At 43.0% G+C, this 25,326-nt stretch overlaps 1 protein-coding gene across 1 annotated transcript in view; it reads right to left on the minus strand.

Moving 5' to 3' along the window:
* Window positions 1–3,831: 3,831 nt before the first annotated feature.
* The window catches only part of Fxn (frataxin), a 34,691-nt gene continuing 13,196 nt past the window's right edge, over window positions 3,832–25,326 (minus strand). Inside the window, exons 3-5 of the mRNA XM_046459364.2 lie at window positions 24,782–24,902; window positions 18,172–18,269; window positions 3,832–12,890 (exon numbers count right to left, since the gene is read on the minus strand). Coding sequence (XP_046315320.1) covers window positions 12,740–12,890; window positions 18,172–18,269; window positions 24,782–24,902 — 370 coding nt within the window. The 3' untranslated portion in view covers window positions 3,832–12,739. The remainder of the gene's footprint in view (window positions 12,891–18,171; window positions 18,270–24,781; window positions 24,903–25,326) is intronic.

Raw genomic sequence — 25,326 nt, forward strand, 5'->3', positions numbered from 1 at the left:
AGGTATGGTGGTGCCTACCTGTAATCCCAGCAGCTCAGGAGGCTGAGGCAGGATGATTTGAGTTTGAGGTCAGACTCAGCAGCTTAGTGAGGCTCTCAGCAATTTAGTAAGACCCTGTCTCAAAATAAAAATAAAAAGGGCTGAGATACTGTAGCTCAGTGGTAAAGTACACCTGGGTTAAATTTCTGGTACCAAAACCAAACAAACCTGAAAGACCCCACTAGGGCTGTTCTTGCTTTCACAAAACTGTGAGGATAGTGAGGCAGGGACCCCTCATGGAAGCATCTTCAGAGCAGATTCCTGGTACATACAGACCCCTGACCCACCCAAGCAGGAGGCGGTGTTCTCCTCCCTCCCCTCTCCCAGGGCTGGGCACACACCTAGTTAAGATACTACAGTCAGTGCCTTGGGGGGGGGGGCAAAAAAGGGCAGAAGGCTGAGTCTCTTTCTCCTTTCTCCACCCCCTGTTTCACACAGAAGTGTCCCATTGGATTTTAAAGTGTTAGGGGACAGATAGACGTGAATGGTGGGAACATGAGGTTAAGAGAATAATTCTATAAAATGAGCCCACTGTGCTGACCCTCACATACTTTCTTTTCCAAGAAGCTATTTACCTACAGCCCTGCCTGGCCTCAGTGGACAGGATAGGTCACATTCTTCAGCAAACTACCTGCAGGAGAAATACAGACCCAAGATAAAGTCAATGGGAGGAACCTAGGAGAAACTTTTGTGACCAGAACCTGAAACTCTGGGAGATAAGGATAGTTCCTCCTAACCATAAAATCTGTAAGAATATATGGTTAACAATCCAATTAGATAATCCCAGAGGCTCAGGAGGCTTAGGCAGGAGGATCCAGGGTTCAAAGCCAGCCTCAGCAGATTAGTGAGGCACTTAGCAACTAGGTGAGACCCTGTCTCTAAATAAAGTATAAAAAAGGGCTGGGGATGTGGCTCAGTGAAGCACCCCTGGGTTCAATCCCCAGTGCCAAAAAAAAAAAAAAAAAGAAAAAAAAGAAAAGAAAAGAAAAAAAAAAGAATCTAACTAGAACCTATCAGCATGAGTCAAGGTGACCTAGAGTTGCCCTGACAGTGGGGACTTGAAATCTGATGTCACCTTTCTGTCAGTCAAAAGTTAAGAGGTGGTCCTGGGGGGGACTCTCTGGAAGCTTTTGTGGGTCCCCAATACAACTGGAGTGCAGGAGAGGTACGCCATCCCTCTCCTCTCTGAGAGGACCCACTGTCTTCTTTGAGAGTGTCCCCTTCCCTTTTCCCTATCCTTTCAATAAGCTCATGTCTGTTGACGTGTCTGACTTGGTTGCAAGAATCGGGGTTTGAAGGGGAGGGTCTTGGCATTGCCTCAGTTTCTAGGATAACAAAAGGATGGCTATTGGATCTGGAGGAGGCAACACCCTGCAAGAAATGCACAAAATTGGGTGAAAACAAAAAGTGGGAAGCCCAAATGGAGAGAGGTTCCTTAGCCTATTGCATCTCTGGGATGACAGTCCTGTATCACCGTCACTGCTTGGTAGGACACTTTGAACTCTAGTGCTGGGGGAGCCAGGGGAGGTTGTGCCTGGGGAGATTGAAAGGGGAGAATCCCAAATTCAAGGCCAGCCTCAGCAATTTAGATCCTGTCTCAAAAATAAAATAAAAAAGGGCTGGGGATATGGCTCAGAGGTAGAGCACACAATACCCTGGGTTCAATACCCAGTACCAAAAAAAAAAACCAACCAACCAACCAAACAACAACAACCAAACTTGGGGGGCAATCTCAAAAGAGAGACACCCTTAGGGCAAAACAAGGAATTCACATTCAAGGGAGGTGTCACCAGAGGGAGAGACAGTAACCCATTGTTGTGAGGTGTTAATGTTTATATAGGGCAGGTGCTGGGGGCTGGACAAGAGGCTGAGGCAGCATGGAGCTACACAGTTGTGCTCTAGTTTCCTCTTTGCTTGCACACTTCCCTCACTTTACAATGGGTCAAGGGCATGTTGCTCGAGATTTACAACTGTGAGCTGGGCACAGTGGCGCAAGCCTGTAACCCCAGCGCCTTGGGAGGCTGAGGCAGGAGGATCAAGAACTCAAAAGCCCGCAGCAAAAGTAGAGGCACTAAGCAACTAAGTGAGACACTGTCTCTAAATAAAGCAAAAAATAGGCCTGGGAGGTGAGTGCCCCTGAGTTCAATCCCCAGTACCAAGAAAAAAAAAAAAAATGATGACAGTGCTTTATGCATCTCAATGGCTCCTGGGTGTTTCCTGGGTACAGCTATCATTTTTTTTTTGGAATGAGCTGGACATCATTATCCAAAGTACATGTAGAAGACACGAATTGGTCTGAATATACTTTGTATACAACCAGAGATATGAAAAATTGTGCTATATATGTGCAATATGAATTGTAATACATTCCACAGTCATATATAACAAATTAGAATAAAAAATTTAAAAAAAGATTTTTTCACAACATTTTAATTCCACTTATTTATTTATATGTATTTCTGGGGATCAAACCCAGGGCCTCACATGTGCTAGGCAAGTACTTTACCACTGAGCTACAGCCCCAGCCCTATATCCCTCTATCTTAAATCCCCATCTCACATCCTGCCTCTGCTCTGGAGTAGCTGGCTTGGGATTATCACAGGTGTAATCCACTGCACACATCTAAAATGTGTATTTCTTGCTAATATTTTTTTTGTTGTTGTTGTGTTGCTGGGGATTGAACCCAGGGACGGTCCTGTGTATGCTAGGCAAGCATTCTGCCACTGAGCTACATTCCCAGCACTCTTGCTAACGTCTTTGGAGTTAGGTCTATTTGACGTTTATTTGGATAACACTGGTTAAAAATAATAATAATAATAATAATTAGAACACATTCACTTGATGTTTTGGGAGTTCTTAACTGTATGTAAAGACCTGTGCTAGCTTCTGAGGCTTCAGCAGTAAACAAGGGAGACACAGCCCTGTCCTCATGGAGCAAATACCCTGCAGAAGGAATGAATGAATGGTTCACTAGTCAATTCCATTGTAATGGGTGATGGAAAGACCAGCTGCCAGGTGCTGAGAATATGGAACAATCACAGGTGTCCAGGTAGACACTGCGTGTGAAACCCCCTGAAATTGAGAGAAACTTCCTCATGCTGAGAGGGAAGCTGAGGGGCTGGTCTCCCCATAGGCTGACAGAAGTCAAGGAAGCGTATCCCCCTCCCCAGACCTGTCTGTATATTTCTTGTCTCTTCTCTCTCTCTCTCTGAAGTTCTGGGGATTGAACCCATGGCTTTGCACATGCTAGGCAAGTACCCTAGCTTGCCTCATCACTGAAAGCTTTTTTCATCTTCAGAGATTTTGAAAATGGAAACATTTTTAATATAGTTTAAAATGTGGTTTTATTTTGGAGAAAATTTAACAACTAGGTCTCCAGAATAAGCAAAATCAAACCCTAATTTATAGCATTTGCTAATGTCTGTGGTGTATTGTTTTTTTGTACTGGGGATTGAACCCAGTGGCGCTTAAGCACTGAGCCACATCCCCAGCCCTTTTATAAAATATTTTATTTAGCGACAGGAACTTGCTGAGATGCTTAGGGCCTTGCTAAGTTGCTGAGGCTGGCTTTAACTTGTGATTTTCCTGCCTCAGCCTCCCAAGCAGCTGGGATTACAGGTGTACACTGTGACACCTGGCATGATGGCTGACTTTAAGCTTCCAATGTGCTGTCCCTGAATGCAGAGCTGGGAAGACATGCACAGTAGCTGGTATGAGCTGGCTCCATTGTAACCACCGAAGTGTAAGGGTCCCGCGAAACGTCGGAGAAAGAGACCACCAAGTGACCACTCATGCAATTGGCAGAAGGGGATTTATTGAACCAGCATGCTGGGGCTCCGTGCCCACTCAAGAAGGGAAAACAGCTCAGAGCCCCGAGCAGGGACTGAGCACTGCTTAAGTACACTTTTTTTGGGAGGGCGGGGGTTTTACATACATCACAGTCTCCTTTAACAAATCATTATACACCGCGGGAAAATCAAACAACAACCCCTAAACATGATTAGTTCATTCATTGGCGGGAACAGGTCAGGCTGGAGTGATAGGTCATTTCTAAACGGGGTACACATTCAAACTGATTGGTTTTAGGGCCTAGAGGACTACGTGACCAGTTACACAGAGTCCCTAGTTATTGGACAACCAGGGAGTCAGTGGGAATATTTACTGGGCAATTCCAGTATTGTCCTAAAAGCTACAGGGATTTCAGGTTTTGCAGGTTACATAGAAACCTAACAATACCTAATTCTTTACATTTTAACTCAGACCTTGTAGCTTAGAAACTTTACAACACCCGGTCTTTTACCCTTCAACTTTTACGCTTTAACTTCAATTTCTTTTACCCTTACAGAAGGAGTTCTAACACTTTTTTTTTTTTAAGAGAGAGTGAGAGAGGGAGAGAGAGAGAGACAGAGAGAGAATTTTAATATTTATTTTTTAGTTATCGGCGGACACAACATCTTTGTTTTTTTGTATGTGGTGCTGAGGATCGAACCCGGGCTGCACGCATGCCAGGCGAGTGTGCTACTGCTTGAGCCACATCCCCAGCCTTCTAACACTCTTTTTTAAAAAAATACTTTTATTTGTAGATGAACACAATGCCTATATTTATTTTTATGTGGTGCTAAGGATTGAACCCAGAGCCTCTTGCATGCTAGGTAACTACTCCATCACTGAACCACAACCCCAGCCCCTTACACTTACTCTTTAAAGCAGAATTTCAACAATCCTGCAAAACCCAAATCCCAAGAAGATGTAGTTCAAAGGGTAAAGTGTTCAGAAAAAAAAAAAAATTAGGTTAAGTGAAAATGGAACTTCTGAAACTCTAAAGTTTTTTCTAACTTCCTTCAAAGCTGTCTTTGAATAAAACCTATTTTCCTACCAATTTGATTCCACATATTTCTGGGGCAGCGAGCATTATAGCCTAGCCTTTTACCCAGGGCAGGATTGGTCCACCCCATAACAAGTGGAGCAGGGGCCAGCAAGGCTCTCTTGAGAATGTTTTTCAGAGTAAACTAAACATGATACTAGCAGAAAAGTGGGGCATAAGGAACAAAACATGGAAACAACACTGGCCAAGTCTCAAAGCCACATGAAATAGCCCAGCAATTTAGGGATCTGGGGGATGTGGGACTGTTGGAGCCAAAATGCAGAATATGAGCGGGGAGAAGAGTGTAATTGTACTGCAGTGTCTGGGCAGACTCAGGTCAGAAGAGCTCACTCTTCTTGCTTGGACTTGGTCCTGTCTGACCTGGTCCCTCTAAGATTTTAGACAAGAGAAAATATTTGCCCTTTTGAAAATCTGCTCTGGATGATGGGCTGAGGGAAAGGGAAGATGGAGGCAAGAAAGCTTCTGCAGCTGGGCGTGGTGGGGATACTCCTAGCTATTTAGGAGGCTGAAGCAGGAGGATTCCAAGTTTGAGGCCAGGCTCAGCAACTTAGCAGGACCCTATCTTAAGGGCTGGGGATATAGCTCAGTTGTTAGAGTGCTTGCCTCATATGCACAAGTCCCTGTGTTCAATCCCCAGTGCCACACACACACACACAAAAAAAAAAAAAAAAGTAAGCTTTTGCAGTAATATAGGTGAGAAATGATGAGGCCCTCTATTGCCAATGGTTAATTTGAGGGCTGTTTGGTGAAATACTTGAGGAGATTGCTGATGAAGTACCAAGAATGGCACATATGCTGTCATTCATACATGAATTCATGTGCATGCTGGACAGTTTGCATAGATGTTGGTGGCATCATTCACATCACATTATAGCTATTGTCAGTCCTCTGGATAGTTGCACTTTGAGTTGTGCAGTGCATGGCTTGGGCATACTTACCTAGCAATCCTGATTCTAAACTTACCTATTACTTTTTCTATTACTTTTGAAACTTGGAGATTTTACTTTTTATTTCTTTGGGTTTATTTAAGTCACTTCCTTTTGGGAAAAAACCTCAACTAACATTACAGATAGGGGTAGAAAAAGTATGGGGGATACACACACACACACACACACACTTAAGATGGCAGAAATGGAAGCTCAAAACTTTGAGGTAACGATGGGGCACTTCGGAGCACACCATCCTGTGCAGAGTTGTAATCATGCAGCTCTGGCTGGCCTGAGGACAGGGCCAGAGGGGAAGGTGCCAAAGTCCCTGAGGGCAGTGCCAGTGCCACTAGAGAGAAGCCTGCCTCTTCATGTTCCCTCTCAGCTGGATGGGTCAACGGAAGTTCTGTCACTGGATCTGGTTTCAGCGTCTCAGATGTCCCCCCTCCCCAAAGTGCTTTTCACCTACCCAAAAGAGCTGAAGAGAGACACCAGAGGCCCTGAGAGATCCTCTGTGAACCAGTTTGCAGCTATTAAGTGGTCTCTGTGCTTAGGAGGGTGAAACGTGATCAGCACATTGCTTGGATGAAAAACAAAGCTGGTCCTAGAGCTAGAGGCTGGTGAGCGGATGTTACCCCCACCCGTGGCTATTGGGGTTCACATCGTCTTTAGGGTGATGTTGCCTGTATGGACATCCCTGGGGCATAGCAAGTGCAGAGCCGGGGAGGGACAGCCACCCCGAACTGCGCCGCTGCAGTGATGAACTGTTGATACATATTGGTACTTGGTTTCTCTGTATCTGTCCACAGGCAGCAAATACATAAGTGTGTGATCTTGCAGTGAAAGTTTTTGTTTTTAAAATTATTGTGAACCAGAATGAGAAGATTGGTTTTTGAAAACCTGGAGGTTTGGGTTTAAGAGATATTTATAAAAATTTCACAAGCCAAGCAGAGTGTGGTGGGGCACAGCTTTAATCCCAGGAGGCTGAGGCAGGAGGATCCTGAGTTCAAAGCCAGCTTTAGCAACTTAGTGAGATCCTGTCTCTAAATAAAATATAAAATATTAAAGGGCTGGGGATGTGGCTTAGTCATTAAGAGGTCCTGGGTTCGATCTTTGGTACAAAAGAAAGAAAGAAAGAAAGGAAGAAAGGAAGAAAGGAAGAAAGGAAGAAAGGAAGAAAGAAAGAAAGGAAGAAAAGAAAAAAGAAAGAAAGAAAAGAAACAAGAAAAATTCTCAAGCCAAGTAGGACAAAGGCCAAAATTAGCCAAGTGAATGGCACACATCCTGTCTTTCATACAGTGCCTGAAAATATTTACCAATCAAGTTCAAGTTCAGGCTCTTTGTTATAAACCACTGCATTTCTGACTTAGAACACTGTGCATGCAGATAAATGTGATCTCAGCTCGGGACCTGCACAAATGGGGAATTTGAAATGTTTCTTTTTTCGGGGGGGTACTGGGGGTTGAATTCAAGGGCACTTGAACACAGAGCCACATCCCTAGTCCTATTTTGTATTTTATTTAGAGACAAGGTCTCACTGAATGGTTTAGCACCTCACCTTTGCTGAGTCTGGCTTAGAACCCGGGATCCTCCTTCCTTAGCCTCCTGAGCTGCCAGGATTACTGGCATGCACCACTGCACCCCGCTCTTTCCCCTTATTTTTAGACATCTAATTCTATAGAGTCTAACTTTTTTCTAAAATTTTCTAGACATGCCAAAGCTGGTAAGAACAAAACAACAAAAACCCTGCTTTTTAAATATTTCAGCTCTTGCAGTAATCAAGCAGTGAGCGAAATCTTTTTAAATATAGAAGTCCTGAGTTCAGCTCATTAGTGAACTTACACAATTCTGTAGAAAATAAATCTTTGTTTTTTATACATTTATTTTATTTATTTTTGTGTGATGCTGAGGATCGAACCCAGGGCCTCACACGTGCTAGGTGAGCACTCTACCACTGAGCCATAACCCCAGCCCACAAATAAATCTTTTGAAAGAAAAAAAAAATGTGATGCTGGGCACAATGGCACACCCCTGTAATCCTGTAACTAGGGAGGCTGAGGCAGGAGGATCGCAAGTTTGAGACTAGCCTCAGTAACTTAGTGTGGGTCTTAGCAACTTAGTGAGACTCTGTCTCAAAATAAAAAATAAAAAGGGTTGGGTACTCGGGTCAGAATGGCAGTGTTTTAGTCAGCTTTTTTGCTGCTATGACTAAAAGTTCTGACCAAACAATTGTAGAGGAGGAAAAGTTTATTTGAGGACTCGTGTTATCAGAGGTCTTAGTCCATAGAAGGCCAGCTCCACCTCAGTGAGGCAGGACATTGTGGTGGAGGAGTGTGGCAGAAACAGTTCACATTGCCCTCAGGAAGCAGAGAGACTCCATTTGCCAGATACAAATACATGCCCCAAAGCCACACCCAATGCCCCCCTCCTCTGGCTATACCTTACCACTTCAGTTACCTCTCAGTTAATCCCAATCAGGGGATTAATTCACTGATGGGATTAAGACTCTCATAACCCAATCATTTCTCCTCTGAACCTTCTTGCATTGTCTAACACATCCAAACCATTACAGGCAGCTATAAAGAATACAAGTAACAATCAATATTGGGGAGGATGTGGGGAGAAAGACACTCTCATACATTGTTGGTGGGACAGCAAATTGGTGTAATCACTATGGAAAGCAGTATGGCAATTCCTTAGAAAACCTGAAATGGAACCACTATTTGACCCAGTTATCCCATTCCTCTCTATACCCAAAGGACTTAAACATAGCATACTACAGTGATATAGCCACATCAATGTTTATAGCAGCTCAATTTACAGTAGCCAAGCTATGGAAAAAACCAAGGCATCCTTTAACAAATGAATGGATAAAGAAAATGTGGTATATACACATAATGGACTCAGCCATAAAGAAGAATGAAATTATGGCATTTGCCAGTAAATGGATGGAACTAGAGAATATCATGCTAGGGCTGGGATGTAGCTCAGTGGCAAAACATCTGCCTTGCATTCGCAGAGCCGGGGATTTGACCCCCAGTTCCAAAAAAAAAAAAAAAAAAAAAAAAAAAGAGAGAATATCATGCTAAGTGAAATAAGCCAATCCCCCAATACCAAAGGCCAAATGTTCTCTCTGATTTGTGGATGCTAACTCAGAACAAGGGAGGGTGGGGAGGGGAAGAATAGAAGTTCATTGGATTAGACATAGGGAAACAAATGAAGGGAAGGGAGCAGGGAGGAGAATAGGAAGGACAGTAGAGTTAATTGGTCATAACTTTGCTAGCCTTGTATTTGAATACATGACCAGGGAAACTCCACATCATGTACAACAACAAAAGTGGGGACCTAAATTGAATAAGTTATACTTCATGTATGTATATTCTGCCAAAATACATTATACTATCATATATAACTAAAAATTAAAAAAAAAAAAAGTTAGAAATGTAGCTCAGTGGTAAAGCACCTCTGGTTCAATCCCCAGTACCAAAAAAAAAAAAAAAAAAAGTGGCATTATTCAGTGTCCCCACAGATCACAGAAACACGGTGGCAGAAGAGGTCCATCCTGTACCAGCGTAACCCTTGGATGTAGAGTGTTACCCTCACAGAGTCTGACTGCTCTTCACACTTCTCTGGGAGTCGATTTTGCTGCTGGTTGCAGGTGTTTTCCAACAGTCTAAATAAATCTTCAGTTAATAAACAGTCCAATAAATCTCTTTGGGTGCGTTCTGTTTCTTAAACAATTCAGTCAGGGCAGACAGAATATTTGAGCTTGGATTCTGTCTCCAGCAGACACAGGGTTTAAGTGAGCTGTTTTACACACCCCAGAGGGACTGTTCACTGGAACCTTAGGATGGACTACAAGTATCATGGCTCTTTAAATCATGTCGAGGATCTGAAGGCATTTCTTTATACAAAGAAAGACAGTTATGAAGGTGTTTAGAAAAGCGGGATAAGTTTACATGGAGTTTCATAACTTTATCCTCCTTCCCCTTTCTGCTGTCAGTTTGCAAAAGATAAATCTGTGCCAAGAACTCGACTGCACACGAACCAACATTGCTTTAATCTTTATGTGAACCTTGGAAGAAGGAAGCTAGTTTTCCTTGGCAAACTTAAATAGTCAATTCATACAAACCTCATCATTATGAACCTGGGTCTTTTGGGATTGCATAGAGTTTATCTGAATTTGGGGCAGGTATAGCTGAAGAAAACATGTTTAAAACTTTTTCTTAATGCAAACTATTGAACTTAAAGTTGGCTAAAATATTTCTAGAGCAGATACAGAAGATGGAATAGAATAAAAGCATAGTGGGACAGAAGAGAAATTATTTAGGGAATCAAAATCTATCACATGGTAAGCAAAATAAGAATTCTGACCAAGGACAAGGTTGAGTAGACTTTGTCTACTCAATGGAGGGGAGCCCCCAATTTGAATATGAAATTATGCTTATGCTGTGCACATGAGAACAGAAGCTGTAATGTATTGAGGACCCTCATGTTGGGATTGTGCTTTACCTGTGGGCCCACACGCCGCAGCATGCTGCATATCCCCATTTTACAGATAAGAACACTGAAGTTAGTGATAAGCAACTAAAAGCTAGGGATGGTGGCACAAACCTGTAATCCCAGCTACTTGGGAGGAAGACTGATGCAGGAGGATCACACATTCCAGGCTCATCTGGGCAACTTAGTGAGAACCTGTCATAAAATAAAAAATAAAAAGCCGGGCGTGGTGGCACACGCCTGTAATACCAGAGCTCGGGAGGCTGAGGCAGGAGCATAGCCAGTTCAAAACCAGCCTCAGTAATAGGAGGTGCTAAGCAAATCGGTGAGACCCTGTCTCTAAATAAAATACAAAATAGGGCTGGGGATGTGGCTCAGTGGTCGAGTGCCCCTGAGTTCAGTCCCCAGTACACATCCCCCAAAAATAAATAAAAAAGTAAAAAGAGCTGGGGTACACGTTGCTCAGTGTTAGAGCACATCTGGATTCAATCTCCAGTACCACACACAGAGAAATAATAATATTAAATAAATAAATAAAAGCAAGTAAGTAGCAGTTTAAATTAGATGTAAAAAACTTCTCATTAAAAAAGGCTTGGCTGGGTGTGGTGACACATGCCTGTAATCCCAGCAGCACAGGAGGCCAAGGCAGGAGGATCCCAAGTTCCAAGACAGCCTCAGCAACTTAGTGATATCCTGTCTCTACATAAAAAATAAAAAAGGCTGGGGATGTGGCTCAATAGTTAAACATCTGGGTTCAATCCCCAGTACCAAAACAACAACAACAACAACAAAAAAAAGCATTCTAAAATCATATTTTGCATTTCCTGCCTCCTTCAATACATTATACTGAACATTGAGCAGCCCTCTGTTGAAACTCCTCCTCATCGTGGCGACTAGACAATACCATTAGTGAGGTGATGCTCTCAGGTCTGTGGTGCAGGGGCTCTTGACTCACACTGCTCTTTTCCACTTGGTATCTCAGAATATAACTTTGATTCTTCCTTCATCTGCAGTTCATATGCTTCAAGTCCTTTTTCTTCCTTAAATGGGGATCTGGCACTGCACCAGTTAGCACTGTATGTAAAGTAAGAGTAAACAGGCCTGATGGGCTGGCCTGCCCCTACCAGCCCATAATAGCAGGTTCCCTACCTTCCACTTCCACATCACAGCAGTCTCATTGCACACCTAAGTTCATGCTGCATCCCAGATGGAGAAGTGCACTAGTCACTGAATTCTAAGCCTGTGAGGTAAAGGAAACTTTCATTAGAAGTGAGACAATAGAGCTGGGTGTGGTGGGGTGTGCTCCTGTAATTCCCTCTGCTTAGTTTAGAAGGGTAAGGCAGGAGGATCACAGGAGGGTCACAAGAGGGTCACAAGTTCAGGCTGTCTTAAAAATTGAAAAATAGAAAGTTCTGGGGATGTAGCTCAGTGGTACAGCCCCTCTGGGTTCAATCTCTGTACAAAATACATAAATAAATAAAAGATGATAAACATAAACATACACATGCATGCACGGTTTTATTTATTGTCTCTCTAGCATTGACCTACTGCTTTCAAAAATTTCCAGACTAAAAAAATTTTTCTTTCTGAAGAAAGGAAATAAATAACCACTTAGCATTTGTTTATATTGTTCTATTGTTCCGTTTTTTTCCTGTAATAGAAGGTGTATCTGGTTCACTCATTGCAAAAGCCTTCACTACACATTTACATAGAATTCTCACTAATACGCTAAAAAAAAAAAAAAAATAGTGCTCGGGATTGAACCCAGGGCCTTGGGCATGATGTGCAAGTGTTCTGTCAGGGAGCTACACCCCTAGCCCTAAACCTTTCCGAGGTAAAAAAATAATAGAACATGAACATAGCTTTGGGTCAGATTTTTTCCCCTCCAGTTTGTTTCTGGACACTTTCTTTTGCCTGCTAAAGGGCTCAGAAGTGTGTACACCTAGGCCTGGGGACATTTATAAACTACTTTTTAATGAGCCTCGATTTTGGATGAAATGGCGTGATGAGCCAGCTGCTCTTCATGTAGCTTTTGCTGTAAATCCTTCAAAGAATGAAAATGAGGACCAGTCATTTCCCCAGGGAATTTTTCCTTCTTATTATTTTTCTTTTTGTAAAGTCATTATTATATTAAGGTATGGGTATAAGACATTAAAAGAGATAAGGGGTATCATGTGAAGCAGGAAATCAGACAATCAATCCAAATAAACTATAGAAATTAAATCAGATCCTGCAGGCAGGGTGGGAGGTGACACCTTCTTTTCAGAGTTGTCTTCAAAAGTAGGAATGGAAAACAAAACAAAAAACAAAGACAACCCGCACTCAGCTGCAGAAGGAAGCTGGGGTCTTGGCCTGACAGCTGTTAATGTCTTTATGAGAGGGCAGCCATTCAAGTGCCTTTTCCAGAATAGACCAAGGAAGACAAGTCCAGTTCAGTTTTTAAGGCTTTAGTCAGCTCTGTGGCCAGCAGCTCGTGGAGGGACACACCATCGTGGGAGTACACCCAGCTTTTCCCAGTCCAGTCGTAGCGCTTGGGTCCACTGGAAGATAAAACAAACACACGGGAAGTCCATGGGATGCTCTAGGAGAAGCACTAAGTTTTGTTTGGGATCAGAGATGTGCCTTGAAGGGTGGTGTTAAAGGATTGGTGGCCAGCCCACAGTGCCACAGGGAGGCGATGGAACATGTGGGAGGGGGCTAGAGGAAGAGGTCAGGTCCCTGAGGGTGCTCTCCAAGGGGATGTTGGAACCCTGATCTTCTCTTTCTTTGCTTCCAGCCACCATGGGGTGGGTGGCCTCTTCTACCGTGTGCTCCCAGAATGGTGCTGGGCTCACCACAGGCCTGATGTGATAGGGCCAAGCAACTGTGGACTGAAACTGCTTCTTTTCAATTGATCACCTTCGGTATTTTGCCACAGAGACTAAAAATATGCTGACCAGTACTCAGATACCACAAAGACTGCCACCAAGATACTCCCCAGAGTATACAAGTGAGGCACATATTTGATTTCTTTTTTTTTTTTTTTCCCCAATACTATGGATGGAACCCAGGGTCTTGGCTAAACAGGCATTCTACCACTGAGCTATATCCCTCATGCCATATATTTGATTTCTTGACTTAGTGTCTTTCTATTTAAGAATAATTATAAGTGGGGGGCAGTGGTGCATGCCTATAAATCCTAGTGACTTGGAGGCTGAGGCAGGAGGATGTCAAGTTTGAGGTCAGCATTAGCAATTTACCAAGATCCTGTTTCAAAAAAGAAAAAAGAAAAAAAGAACTGGAGATGTAGCTCAGTGGTAGAGCACCCCTGGGCTCAATCTCTAGTACCAAAATCAACCAATCAAAATACAAAAGTTAGAATAATCACACAACCCATCTTCTGGAACATTTCACAGAAAAGTTCTCAAGACCTGAAAACATTTGGCTCTTATCTGTCAGTCTCCAGGCATCCGGTTCTGACTTTGCTTACCACACTAATGGTACTTGCTATCTTAGAGCAGTGCTTATAAAAATCATGGCCATTTTGTGTCACTGACATGATTTGTGCCTTGCTTGCACTATTATTAATTATTATTATTGCTTAGGGAAATTGCTGAGGTTGGCTTTGAATTTGTGATCATCCTGCCTCACCTTTCCAAATCCCTGGGATTATAGGCATGTGCCATTACATCCAGTATTTAAAAAAAAAAAATTTTTTTTGGTACTAAGAATTAAATCCAGGGGCACTCTACCACTGAGCTACATCCCCAGCTCTTGTTCTTTTTTTAATTTTGAGACAGGATCTTTCCCCAAGTTGTCCAGGTTAGCTTGGGACTTTGCCATCCTCTTCTATCAGCCTCCTAAATTGCTGAGCTTACAGGTGTGCACTACCAGGCCTGGCTAAAAAACCATTTTTCTTAATCAAATTTTACATCCTTGCAACTGAGTGCTTGACTGGCTAGTTCATCCACTTGGGCTCATTTACTGAAAAAAATGGCACATGAACTTCACTTGGGGAAGACTGTATTATACGAGTATTCCTCCAAAAGTCTGTATGTGAATGTGTGGTCCCCAGGGTGGGGTACTGGGAGGTGCTGTGGATCTTGAAGAGGAAGAGCCTAGCTGGACACGTGGTTCACACCTGCAAGCCCACCAACTCAGCAGGCAGAGGCCAAAGGATTGAAAGTTCAAGGCCAGGCTTAACAATTTAGTGACATCCTTGCAGCTTAGTGTCAAAATAAAAGTAAAATAAAAAGGTCTGGGGACATAGCTAGTGACAAAGTGTCCCTGGGTTCAATTCCCAGTACCAAAAAAAAAAAAAAAAGGAGGAAGACCCAAGGGAAGGGTCCTTAGGCCATGGGGACATGCCTCTTAAAGGGACTGTGGGACTCTCACCTAATCTCTCTGCTTCCTGGCTTGAGATGTGACTGATCCTACATGTGCTCCCACCTTGAGGTATTACCCTCATTGGAGGCCAAACCAAGGATCCTCCCTACCCTCAGCCACCCAATCTTTTTTTTTTTTTTTTTAATTTTTTATTGTTGGTTGTTCAAAACATTACAAATTTCTTGACATATCATATTCCACACTTTGATTCAAGTGGGTTATGAACTCCCACCTTCACCCCATACACAGATTGCAGATTCACATCAGTTACACATCCATTGATTTACAAATTGCCATACTAGTGTCTGTTGTGCTCCGCTGCCTTTCCCATCATCCACCCTCCCCCCTCCCCACCTCTCCCCTCCCCTCCCCTCCTCTCTCTCTACCCCCTCCACTGTATAACCCTGAGGGTCTCCTTCCATTACCGTCAGCCACCCAATCTTGACCTTTGTTTTCTTTTCCTTTTTTGGCAGTGCTGATGATTGGACCTGGACTTCAAGCATGCTACATACGCGCTCTACCACTGAGTCATCCCTAGCTTTGAATCTCCAAAACTGTGAGCTAAATAACACTCTTCTCTCTACAAGTTAGTCACCTTAGGTATTTCTTTGTGGTCATGTGAAGGTGACTAATCCACCTTATTCATGTACACAAAGTTGAGCTGTTTTTTTTTTTTTTTCTAATACTTTTTTTTTAAAAATATTTATTTATTTTTTTAGTTCTCGGTGGACACAACATCTTTGTTTGTATGTGGTGCTGAGGATCGAACCCGGGCCGCACGCATGACAGGCGAGTGCGCTACCGCTTGAGCCACATCCCCAGCCCCAAAGTTGAGCTGTTTTTGCCATGACTTGTTACATCAGATATACACAATGCGTCCCAAATTCCATCTCCTGGAGGCTGAGTAGATGGGGTGACACAGCAATGGATATCCTGATGGAATTTAGGAGGCTGATAGAAGAGGATGTCAAAGTCCCAAGCCAGCCTGGACAACTCAGAGAAAGACCCTGTCTCAAAATAAAATGGTTCTGGGAACCCACGAACAGGGGCACGTTAGCCCATCTGGGTCACTAAGGGGAAACTTTCCAAAGACAGGTGGGCAGGAGTTGGCCAGGGAAGGAAGCTAATGTGAAGCATCTTTTAGAGCTATAACATTTTAAAATAATTCCTGTATGGGGCTGGGCATGGTGGCACACACCTATCATCCCAGCAGCTTGGGAGGCTGGGACAAGAGGAACATAAGTTCAAGCCAGCCTCAGAAACTTCGGGAGGCCTTAAGTAACTTAGTGAGACTCTGTCTCAAAATTAAAAAAGAAAAAAAGGGTTGGGGGATGTGGCTCAGTTGTTAAGTACCCCTGGGTTCAATCACTGGTACCGGAAAAAAAAAAAAAAAGAATTTCTGTATTGCTAAACAAATAGTGGGGTTTGAACATGTGCCCAGGAATACAGATAGAGGGGAAGCTGGGAAAGTAACTCAGAGATAGTATAGATTTGCTTATTAGCATGCATGAGATATACAATGCCCTGGGTACAATCCTCAGCACCACACACAAAAACCAAATAAAATGGACAGGGCTCTTGTTTATTCTGCACATACTGCTGAACACAAACCACCTGGGCCATTAAGAAGAAGGAAGAACAACAGAGAACCTCCATTGGTATGGTATCCTGAGTTTGATACCAGGTAGCCAGGTAGAAGGTGAGTAATATCCATGCCCCTCCACATCACCCAGGACTCTGACCTAGCTCAGGTGCTGACACCCAGATGTTCCCCAGACCTCTCCTTTATCCCACCCTACAACCTACAACCTCCTCAAGGTGGGCAAGGCGGCTAGGAAAGGCTGCCAATTCCACAGGACTGGAAAAGTTGTCAACTGAAAAAACAGATCAGAAACAGCCCTATAAAAGACATTCTGGGGCCTGGGGTTGTGACTTAGCCATCGAGCACTTGCCTAGAACATGTGAGGCGCTGGGTTTAATCCTCGGCACCACATAAAAATAAATAAATAAAATAAAAGTATTGTGTCCAACTACAACTAAAAAAAATATTAAAAAAAAAGATTCTGGACTAAATAGAAGAGCTGAAAGGGGAAAAATTAAAAAAAAAGGGAAATGTTTTGGAGGAATTCAGTAGCTGTGATAGTAATGAGTGCTCAGCAGAACCCTGCCCCAATCCCATATGAATTACAGATTTTTAATAAAGTACACTTGGGTGGGGCTGTTGATGTGACTCAGTGGTAAAGCACTTACCTGGCAGGTGTGAGAAGCCCTAGGCTTGATCCCCAGCACTGCAAAAAAAAGGTCCACTTGGAATTTCTGGGAAATTATTATTATCCAGTAGTATGTTTCTGAATAGGGTTTTTCTTTTTTTTTTTTTTTTTTTTAAATGTGATGCTGAGGATTGAAACCAGGGCCTTATGCAAGCTAGGCAAGTTATCTACCATTGAGCTATACCCCAGTACTTGCCTACAATTTTTTTTTTTTTTTTTTTTAGCACTGGGGATTGAACCCTGGGATGTTTTGCCACTGAGCTACATCCCCAGCCCTTTTTGTTTTTTATTTTTAGATAGGGTCTTGCTAAATTGCTGAGAATGACCTGGAACTTATGATTCTCCTGCCTCAACCTCCTGAGTCACTGGAATTATAGGTGTGCACCACTGTGTGTCTGGCTATACTTTTTTTTTTTTCTTAATTACAAATACCATTAGGCTTTCTAAGAATTCCACACTGGTTCATTTGGGCCTTTCCCAATTCACACTCCATCTGTTCTCTTTGGAAGTGATAATGAATGACCAGGAAGGTCAGTGTGAGAGCTCTGTGGGCATCTCTCTCTTCTTTTCTTACAACCACTTCAGTAGCAGCTGGACTGCAGAGGCTCTGCATGTTCTCAGGCTTTGAGACGAAGGCTGTCTGCAACACAGTTTTTTATTCCTCTACACTGAAAGCACATTGGTGAAGGGATTAAATGCCCTACAGTAGTGACTTAAAACACTGTCCCAGCTACTCAGCTGATCCCTAGCTGAGATGCTCAAAACAGACTAGTGCTCAAACTTTAATTTGCTTTGAAGACAGTACAACTTGCTCAGATGCTGCAATATCAAAAACAGTTTTCATGGTGCCAGGGATAGAACTCAGGGCCTCGTGCATGCTAGGCAAATGCTCTACCACTGTACCCCCAAACAATTTAATGGAGGTTCAGGTTTGTTCAGGTTCTGAAAAGTTATACACTTTTTGCTTTAGATCTTGCCAACATCCTGATGCCTGTTGATGGTAGACAAGTTATCAGCAGGGAGAAGCTATGTCACTAGAGTGAACTTTGCTACTGAAGATGGAACAGGCTGTAAACATCAGGAATGAGTCACCTGCAGATACACCTGAGAGGACCCTTCTTAAATGGTCTACAACAGCACATTTCTAGCAAGTTAAACCAGTACAGATTTCAACTTCTGAACATACCTGGAGGGAGATGATAACCAGATTTGCTTGTTTGGGGTCTGCTTGTTGATCACATAGGTTCCTAGATCTCCACCCAGTTTAACTGTTAAGACACCACTCTAGGGGAGATGGAAGAAAGAATGAATAAAACAAGACAAAATTAGCACTTTGCAATAATATCTTTATATGTTATAATATTTCAATGCTTTCCACGTACACAAGTATACCACACACAGCATAAAGAAATCCTTCATGGGGCTGGGGATAGAGCCCAGTGGTACAGCGCCTCCTTAGCAGGCACAAGGTCTTGGGTTCAATCCTCAGCACACATGCAAAAGTCTTTTTTTGTTTTTCTTTTGTACCAGGAATTGAACCCAGGAGTGTTTAAGCACTGAGCCACATCCCCAGCCCTTTTTTATATTTTATTTTAAGACAGGGTCTTGCTAAGTTGCTGAGGCTGGCTTTGAACTCGGGATCCTCCTGCCTCAGCCTCCCGTGCCACTGGGATTATAGGTGTGTGCCACCATGCTTGGCTCACAAAAGCCTTTAGTATTAGGAATAGATCCCACAGAAAGAACACTGCTCTCAGGATCAGAACAGGATTAATCATAATGTTTATACCTCACAGTGCTTTTCCCCAGGAGGTCGGCAAGGCAGGGATGGCTGACTTTCTATTCTAACATGTGAGATTGCTGGCTTGTTGCCTCCCTCACTCCCTCCCACCAATCAGAACATAATATAGGATGTTAAGAATGCAGACACTAACTCTACTAGAATACTGTACTAACCTGAGTATCAGACATGACAAGTCCATTATGAAAAAAAGAAGGAGAAGGAAAGAAGGAAGCAGTCAACGCCCCCACCTTGCTGGTCACAGATGAGCAGTGGTATTAGCTACGCTGGTAGAAGGCAGCAACTCCAGCCCAGGCCTGTTATGTCCAGACCCTTCCCACGCATCTAACAAGTATCTCAGACCGTCCACTCCACTCCACTGCGGCTCTATTTTCCTCTAAACAGCCTTCCATTCTCAAAAGACTGGTTGGGCCATCTTTGCCCAATAAATGCTCATTTAAATTTGAAAACACTCTTTCAACAAAGGAGCCCTTTACTCCCAAGGCTTTTGAACTCTACAGAGTGGCAAAATATGAAAGAAAGGGAGATAGGGCTAAGTTCCCGCTGTGGGAACTGGTAAGTGGGGTTAGGGGGGGTTGGAGAGCCTCCTGTTCCCCACCGTGTTCATGACTCCCCACAACGCAAGGCCAGGCAGCCTTTCTCTATGCATGCAAGAGCCCTGGGAACCAAACAGGGATCCCTGAATGATTCTCACAAGGCACTTCCACAAATAGAAGGAGCCACTGAAATGTAGGAGGGCGGTGACAATAGTAATAGAACTGATAGAACAGGATGAGGGTGACGCCATGAGGTTGTTTGTGTGTACTTGTGGTGTCTGCGTGTTGGGCAAGTGCTCTGCCACTGAGCCCTGCCCCGCCACATTAACTGTTCTTAAGCGTACAGTTCAGGAGTGTTAGGTACCCCCACAGTATTGTGAGCTATGCCCAGACCATAGTATTTTTTGTTTTTTTTGTGATGCTGGATCAAACCCAGGGTCTAGTAATATGCTAGGCAAGTACTCTATCACTGAGCTGCGTCCCCAGTGGCACCTTCTCTATGTTGTTTTTATCATTTAAAAAATATATATATTTTTAGTTATATATGGACACATAACTTTATTTTTGTTTATTTATTTTTAAATTAGTGCTGAGGATCGAACCCAGTGCTTCACATGTGTGAGGCAAGTGCTCTGCACTAAACCACAATCCCAGCCCTGTTTTTATAATTTGTTTTTAATTAAAAAAGAATCATATAGCTGGACATGGTGGCACATGCCTGTAATCTCAGTGATTTGGGAGGTTGAGGTAGGAGTGCCACAGTCTGGCTGGGCACAAATGCCGCAGTCTGGCTGGGCACACAATCACGAGCCACCACACAGCTTGTAGATTCAAACAGCAACTCTTTATTCCCGAACTCACACCAGCCGTCTACAATCACGTTCTGGGGAAATCCACGTTCTCTGCCCAAATCCACCTTCTCTCCCAAATTCACCTCCACTGGGCTTCTATCTCCAAAATATACTGTCTGAATCCCGTGAGAACTCAAGGGGAACTCAGGCAGCAGGATACGCCCTATTCCCAGCAGGAATAATCTTAAACCTTAAACCTGGAACCTAAACTGGGAACGCCCTAAACAGGATTATCTTAAAACCGGGAACACCCTAATCTGCCTTGGTCCTTGAGCAAGGTCACGTACATTCAATGTCACTGCAACATGGGGTACGCTGGCAAGGAAATTGTCATACCTACTTAGCTAATGGCTCCCAGCATAGGAGGATCACAAGTTCAAGGTGAGCCTCTCAGCATCTTAGAAAAACCATGTCTCAAAAAATAAATAAGTGTTAGGGATGTAGCTTAATGGTACAGTGCTCCTTGTTCAATCCACAGTAATAAAAAAAAAAAAAAAAAGAAAGAAAGAAAAAGAAATAAAAATGATAGCAACACTGAGAATGCAAATTTTATGGAAAATGAGAACATAAATAGAAATATTACCTACTATTTACTCTCCCTACTCTCTGCCAGTCTCTGTTTGGCATTATGGGAAATTGCTTACAACTGAACATAAGCACTGGAGGTAGGAATCATTATCCAGTTCTACAGATGAGGAAACCAGGGGTTTACAGTGGTAAAGAACACCAGTAACTGCCAGAGCTGGCCTTACATCCAGGGTGGCTGGGTCCAAAAACACTAGTCTTCCCACAACTTCCCATTAATCTGTGACACAAGCTTCATTCTCAGGTAGCTGCCACCAGTTTTTGTTTTTTAATTTAATTATTATCATCAAATTTACCAATATAACAATCTTTTTTTTTGTGTGTGTGGTGCTGGCGATTGAAACCAGGGCCTTACACATGCCAGGCAAGAACTGTTCAACTGAGCTACCTCTCTGGCCCTTTTTATTTTGAGACAGTGTCTTGCCCAGCCTTGAGCTTGCAATCCTCTTGCTTCAGTCTACAAAGCAGCTGGGATTACCGCATGTGTTGCCACATTTAGTTCTATTTTGGCAATTCTAAACAGTCTGTGGTCACATTTTACCCAGTCAAGTGTGGCAGACTCAGTAGTCACCTAGTGACGAGAGGTGCTTTCAACTCTGGTGGGGTGTCCCTTTAATGACCAACAGGGGTGAGGCCTGGACCCAGACACTGACATTACCCATTATCTGATCAGATGACATGCCAGCCAAGAAGCTGCTCACCCCACAGAGAGAAAACTGAAGAAGAGATGTTTTTGAGGAATCTGAATCATTGCTTTGTCTACTTGGCCAGCAGTAAGTTGGCAAAAGACCTGTAAATGCTGAGTGGCATAATGAAAGTATGTTTTGGAAAAGTATGTGGGCCATATTTTATTTAAAAAGTGAACCAACATTTATTAAACCCCTATTGTGTATTCAGTACTGTTCTAGGCATTGGGATCAAAGAACGGACAGAGTCCTGTTTGCCAAGGTGCTCAGACTAGTCTTAAGAGCATAGTTACGCTGGGTATGGTGGCACAGGCCTAAAATGCCAACAACTCCAGAGGCTGAGGCAGGGGATCACAAGTTCAAAGCTAGCCTTAGCAACTTTGTGAAGTCCTAACTAACTTAGAGAGACCCTATCTCAAAATAAAAGATAAAAAAGGACTGGGGGAATGGCTCAGTGGTTAAGCACCACTGTGTTCAATCCCTGGTATCAAAAAAACAAAAAAACAAACAAAAAACAAACAAAAAAAAACTCAGGAAGTGAGGGTGCTATGTGCAGGGAGTATCTAGGAGGCTTTCCAAAGCGGATAACTTGCAGGTGGACCCCAAGGGCAGAAAAAGGCTCCATTCCAAAAAGTTCAGGTAATAGTGTTATGGTGTTTTATGGTCTACAGTGTAGTTTCAGTTAATTTACTTAATACAGGAAATACATAAGGTAGCATCTGAAGGACTGTGATCAGGAATTCATATCACAGGGTGGGGAGGGAGCATTTCAACATATTTATAAGTTCAGACTACAGATGCAGCCACTAAATACTTTTACCTTTCTAAATATACAGTTGAGGGTTTGCTAATGAGTAATTTGTTAGAAATAATTTTTCCCTGGCCTGGGGTTATGGCTCAGTGGTAGAGCACTTGCCTAGTACACGTGAGGCACTGGGTTCAATCCTCAGAACCACATAAAGAATAAATAAATAAAATATAGGTATTGTGTCCAATCTACAACTAAAAAAAATTTTTAAAAAATTGTTTCCTGGTGAGCAGAGTGATGCTCAAGGTATAAGGATTGGCTAGAAAAATATAAGGCACCACTCCCTTGCAGGAATGGGTGATAGAATCTGGTAGGTCCAGCAGCTAATACTCTTCAGAGAGACAGAGAGTAGGATTCTTAAAGGTTCTGTGACTCACCACTGAGTAGAAGGTTTTGACACCTGATTTAAACTGATTCAATGAGGCAAACCTAGTCTAGCCACCACAATGTTGGCACATTTGCTGCTGCTTTTTTTTTTTTTTTTTTTCCTTTTTGGTGCCGGGGTTGGAATCAGGGCCTTGTATGTGCTTAGTGCTCTGCCATTGAGCTAAATCCCCAACCAATGACACATTTACTTCTTTTGTTCTTTTTTTTTTTTTTATACAGGGGATGGAACCCAGAGGCTCTTAATCATGAAGCCATACACTCAGCCCTCTATTTATTTTTCATTTTGAGACAGGGTCTCACTGACTTGCTTAGGGGCTCACTAAATTGCTGAGGCTGGCTTTGAACTTGCAATCCTCCTGCCTCAGTCTCCTGAGTCAGTGGGATTACAGACGTGCACCATGGCTTGCTGCCATATTTACTTCTTCTTCTTTTGTTTTTGGAGTTGTAGATGGACACAATGCCTTTATTTTATATGTTTATTTTATTTTTTATGTGGTGCTGAGGATTGAACCCAGTGCCTCACACATGCTAGGCAAGTGCTCTACCACTGAGCTATAGTCCCGGCCCCTGCCACATTTACTTCTAATGAAACATTCATGCAAAATACCTGGGTCAATCTGGGGCTTTGCTAATTTTGTGAGAACAGGTTGCATGACTGCTTTTGTGGCTTGTTAATCAATATTTGCACACATGAGCAGAGTGTAGTCTGAGAACTTGTTTCCCTGTAGTTTCAGCCCCTGGTGGGGAGTCTGGGGAAAGGAAGCCTGTAACTTTTCCACCACTAAAATCATTTCCTGGATGGTCAGGCGGTGAGCTAGGCTGTAAGCAATTCAGCCCTATGGGGGATCTCTTCATGAGCACTTTTAAATTTCTATTTATTTATTTATTTTTAGCAGTGCTGAGGATTAAGCCTGGGGCCTCACTCATGCTAGGCAAGCACTTAACCACTGAGCCACACCCCGAGCTTCATAAAGCACCTCCTTGCTGTTGCTGACAGCAATCTCTGAGCCCACCAGAAGGTATCCCTCCTTTACTGCTGGTTTACTTCCATTTTACTACTCTCAGGCTTGACACCTTTTCCAAGACTTTGCTGGTTGTTCTATCTTACGGAGTCTCTTCTCTACCTAGTGGCCTTATAGCAACATGAACATCATTTCTACCACTTCAATTTGACAGTTGATTGTCCTACCTAATCCTATGATTGAATCAAAAAATGTACACTTCGTGACATTTCCTGCTATTAATTAATTGCTATCAAGAGGATTAACCACTGCCTCTGAGGGAGGGGGGAGGGGGCAGGGAGAGGAAGAGGAGAAGAGATTTTTCTCCCAATGGCAAAAAAGAGATCTAAAGGCTAACAATTTTAAACCCAAAAGCAGACTGTTGCCTAAGTCTGCCACCTGGTGGCCAATAAATAAACACCAGCACTTCCTTGACTCCTAGGATCTGGGGCTAAAGTTTCATCCAATTCAGTTCTCAAACCAACTGCACAATAGAATTTACCTGGGAGGTGGGGATGTAGCACAGTGGTAGAGCTCTTGCCTAGCAAGCATAAAGCTTTGGGTTCCATTCCCAGCATTGCCAAAAATTATCCCTGCTTAAGGACTAGCTGTCTAGAGTGTACACCTGTAATCTCAGCGGCTGAGGCTGGGGGATAACAAGTTTGAGGCTGGCCTCAGCAACTTAGCAGGACCATCTTCAAACAAACAAGCAAATAAATAAGAGCTGGGGGCATAACTCAGTGCTAGAGTACCCCTGGGTTCCATCCCCTGTAACAACAACAACAAAAAAGAATTGGTGGTCTAGTTCAGTACTGTCCCTGCTGACCTGCTACACAAACACATGCCCAGGCCTCCTCCCTTATTTACTTTATGGGTATTAGGTGAAGGTTGGGAATCTATATTAATATTTTTTATGGCTCTAGAAATCTGTATATTTTTAACCAGAAATGAGGCTTGGAGAGGCAGGGTTACTGGCCCAGAGTCAATGGTAGGGCTGGGTTGTGTCACTGAACCCTACAGGGTCTTTGGGTCCCTCCCATTACTCTATGCTGCTTGTGCTTTACTCTGCTGCAGAGGCATTCTTACTTCCATAAATTAAAATTCTTATGGAGAAACAGAAAAATTAAAATAAGCCAAGCTATACCCCAAAGGAGACGTCATAGTCCTCCAGTGTACAGGGCTTGTCTGCAAGGTCTTCAAAAAACTCCGCCAAGGCGTCCAGTGTTTCCTCTGCTAGTCTTTCATAGGCGGTTTCGTCTAGAGAGCTGCAGTGGGAACAAATGAGTGATCAGAAAGATATGATTACCAGACTGTTCCATTTTAAAAAAAAATTTTTTAATACTTATGTTTCAGTTTTCGGCAGACACAACATCTTCATTTTATTTTTTTATGTGGTGCTGAAGTTCGAACCCAGCGCCCCGCGCATGCCAGGCAAGCACATTACCGCTTGAGCCACATCCCCAGCCCCAAGACTGCTCCACTTTTTAAAAATCCAATTTATGTATTTATCTTTTAGTGATTTTTTTTTTTAAATTGATGGGAAATAATTACCATGTGTGAAAATTTAAATAACATGAAAGGAGTTTTAGAGTGATGCCTTTCTTCAAATAGACAGCCCTTATCCCCAGAAATTTGAAAATTTAACCCAGGGACAATATGCCACTGAGCCACATCCTCAGCTCCTTTAAT

This window comes from Marmota monax, unplaced genomic scaffold, assembly GCF_021218885.2.
Source record: "Marmota monax isolate L192 unplaced genomic scaffold, Marmota_monax_Labrador192_F-V1.1 WCK01_AAM20220418_F8-fsc00059, whole genome shotgun sequence".
Classification (NCBI taxonomy): domain Eukaryota; kingdom Metazoa; phylum Chordata; class Mammalia; order Rodentia; family Sciuridae; genus Marmota; species Marmota monax.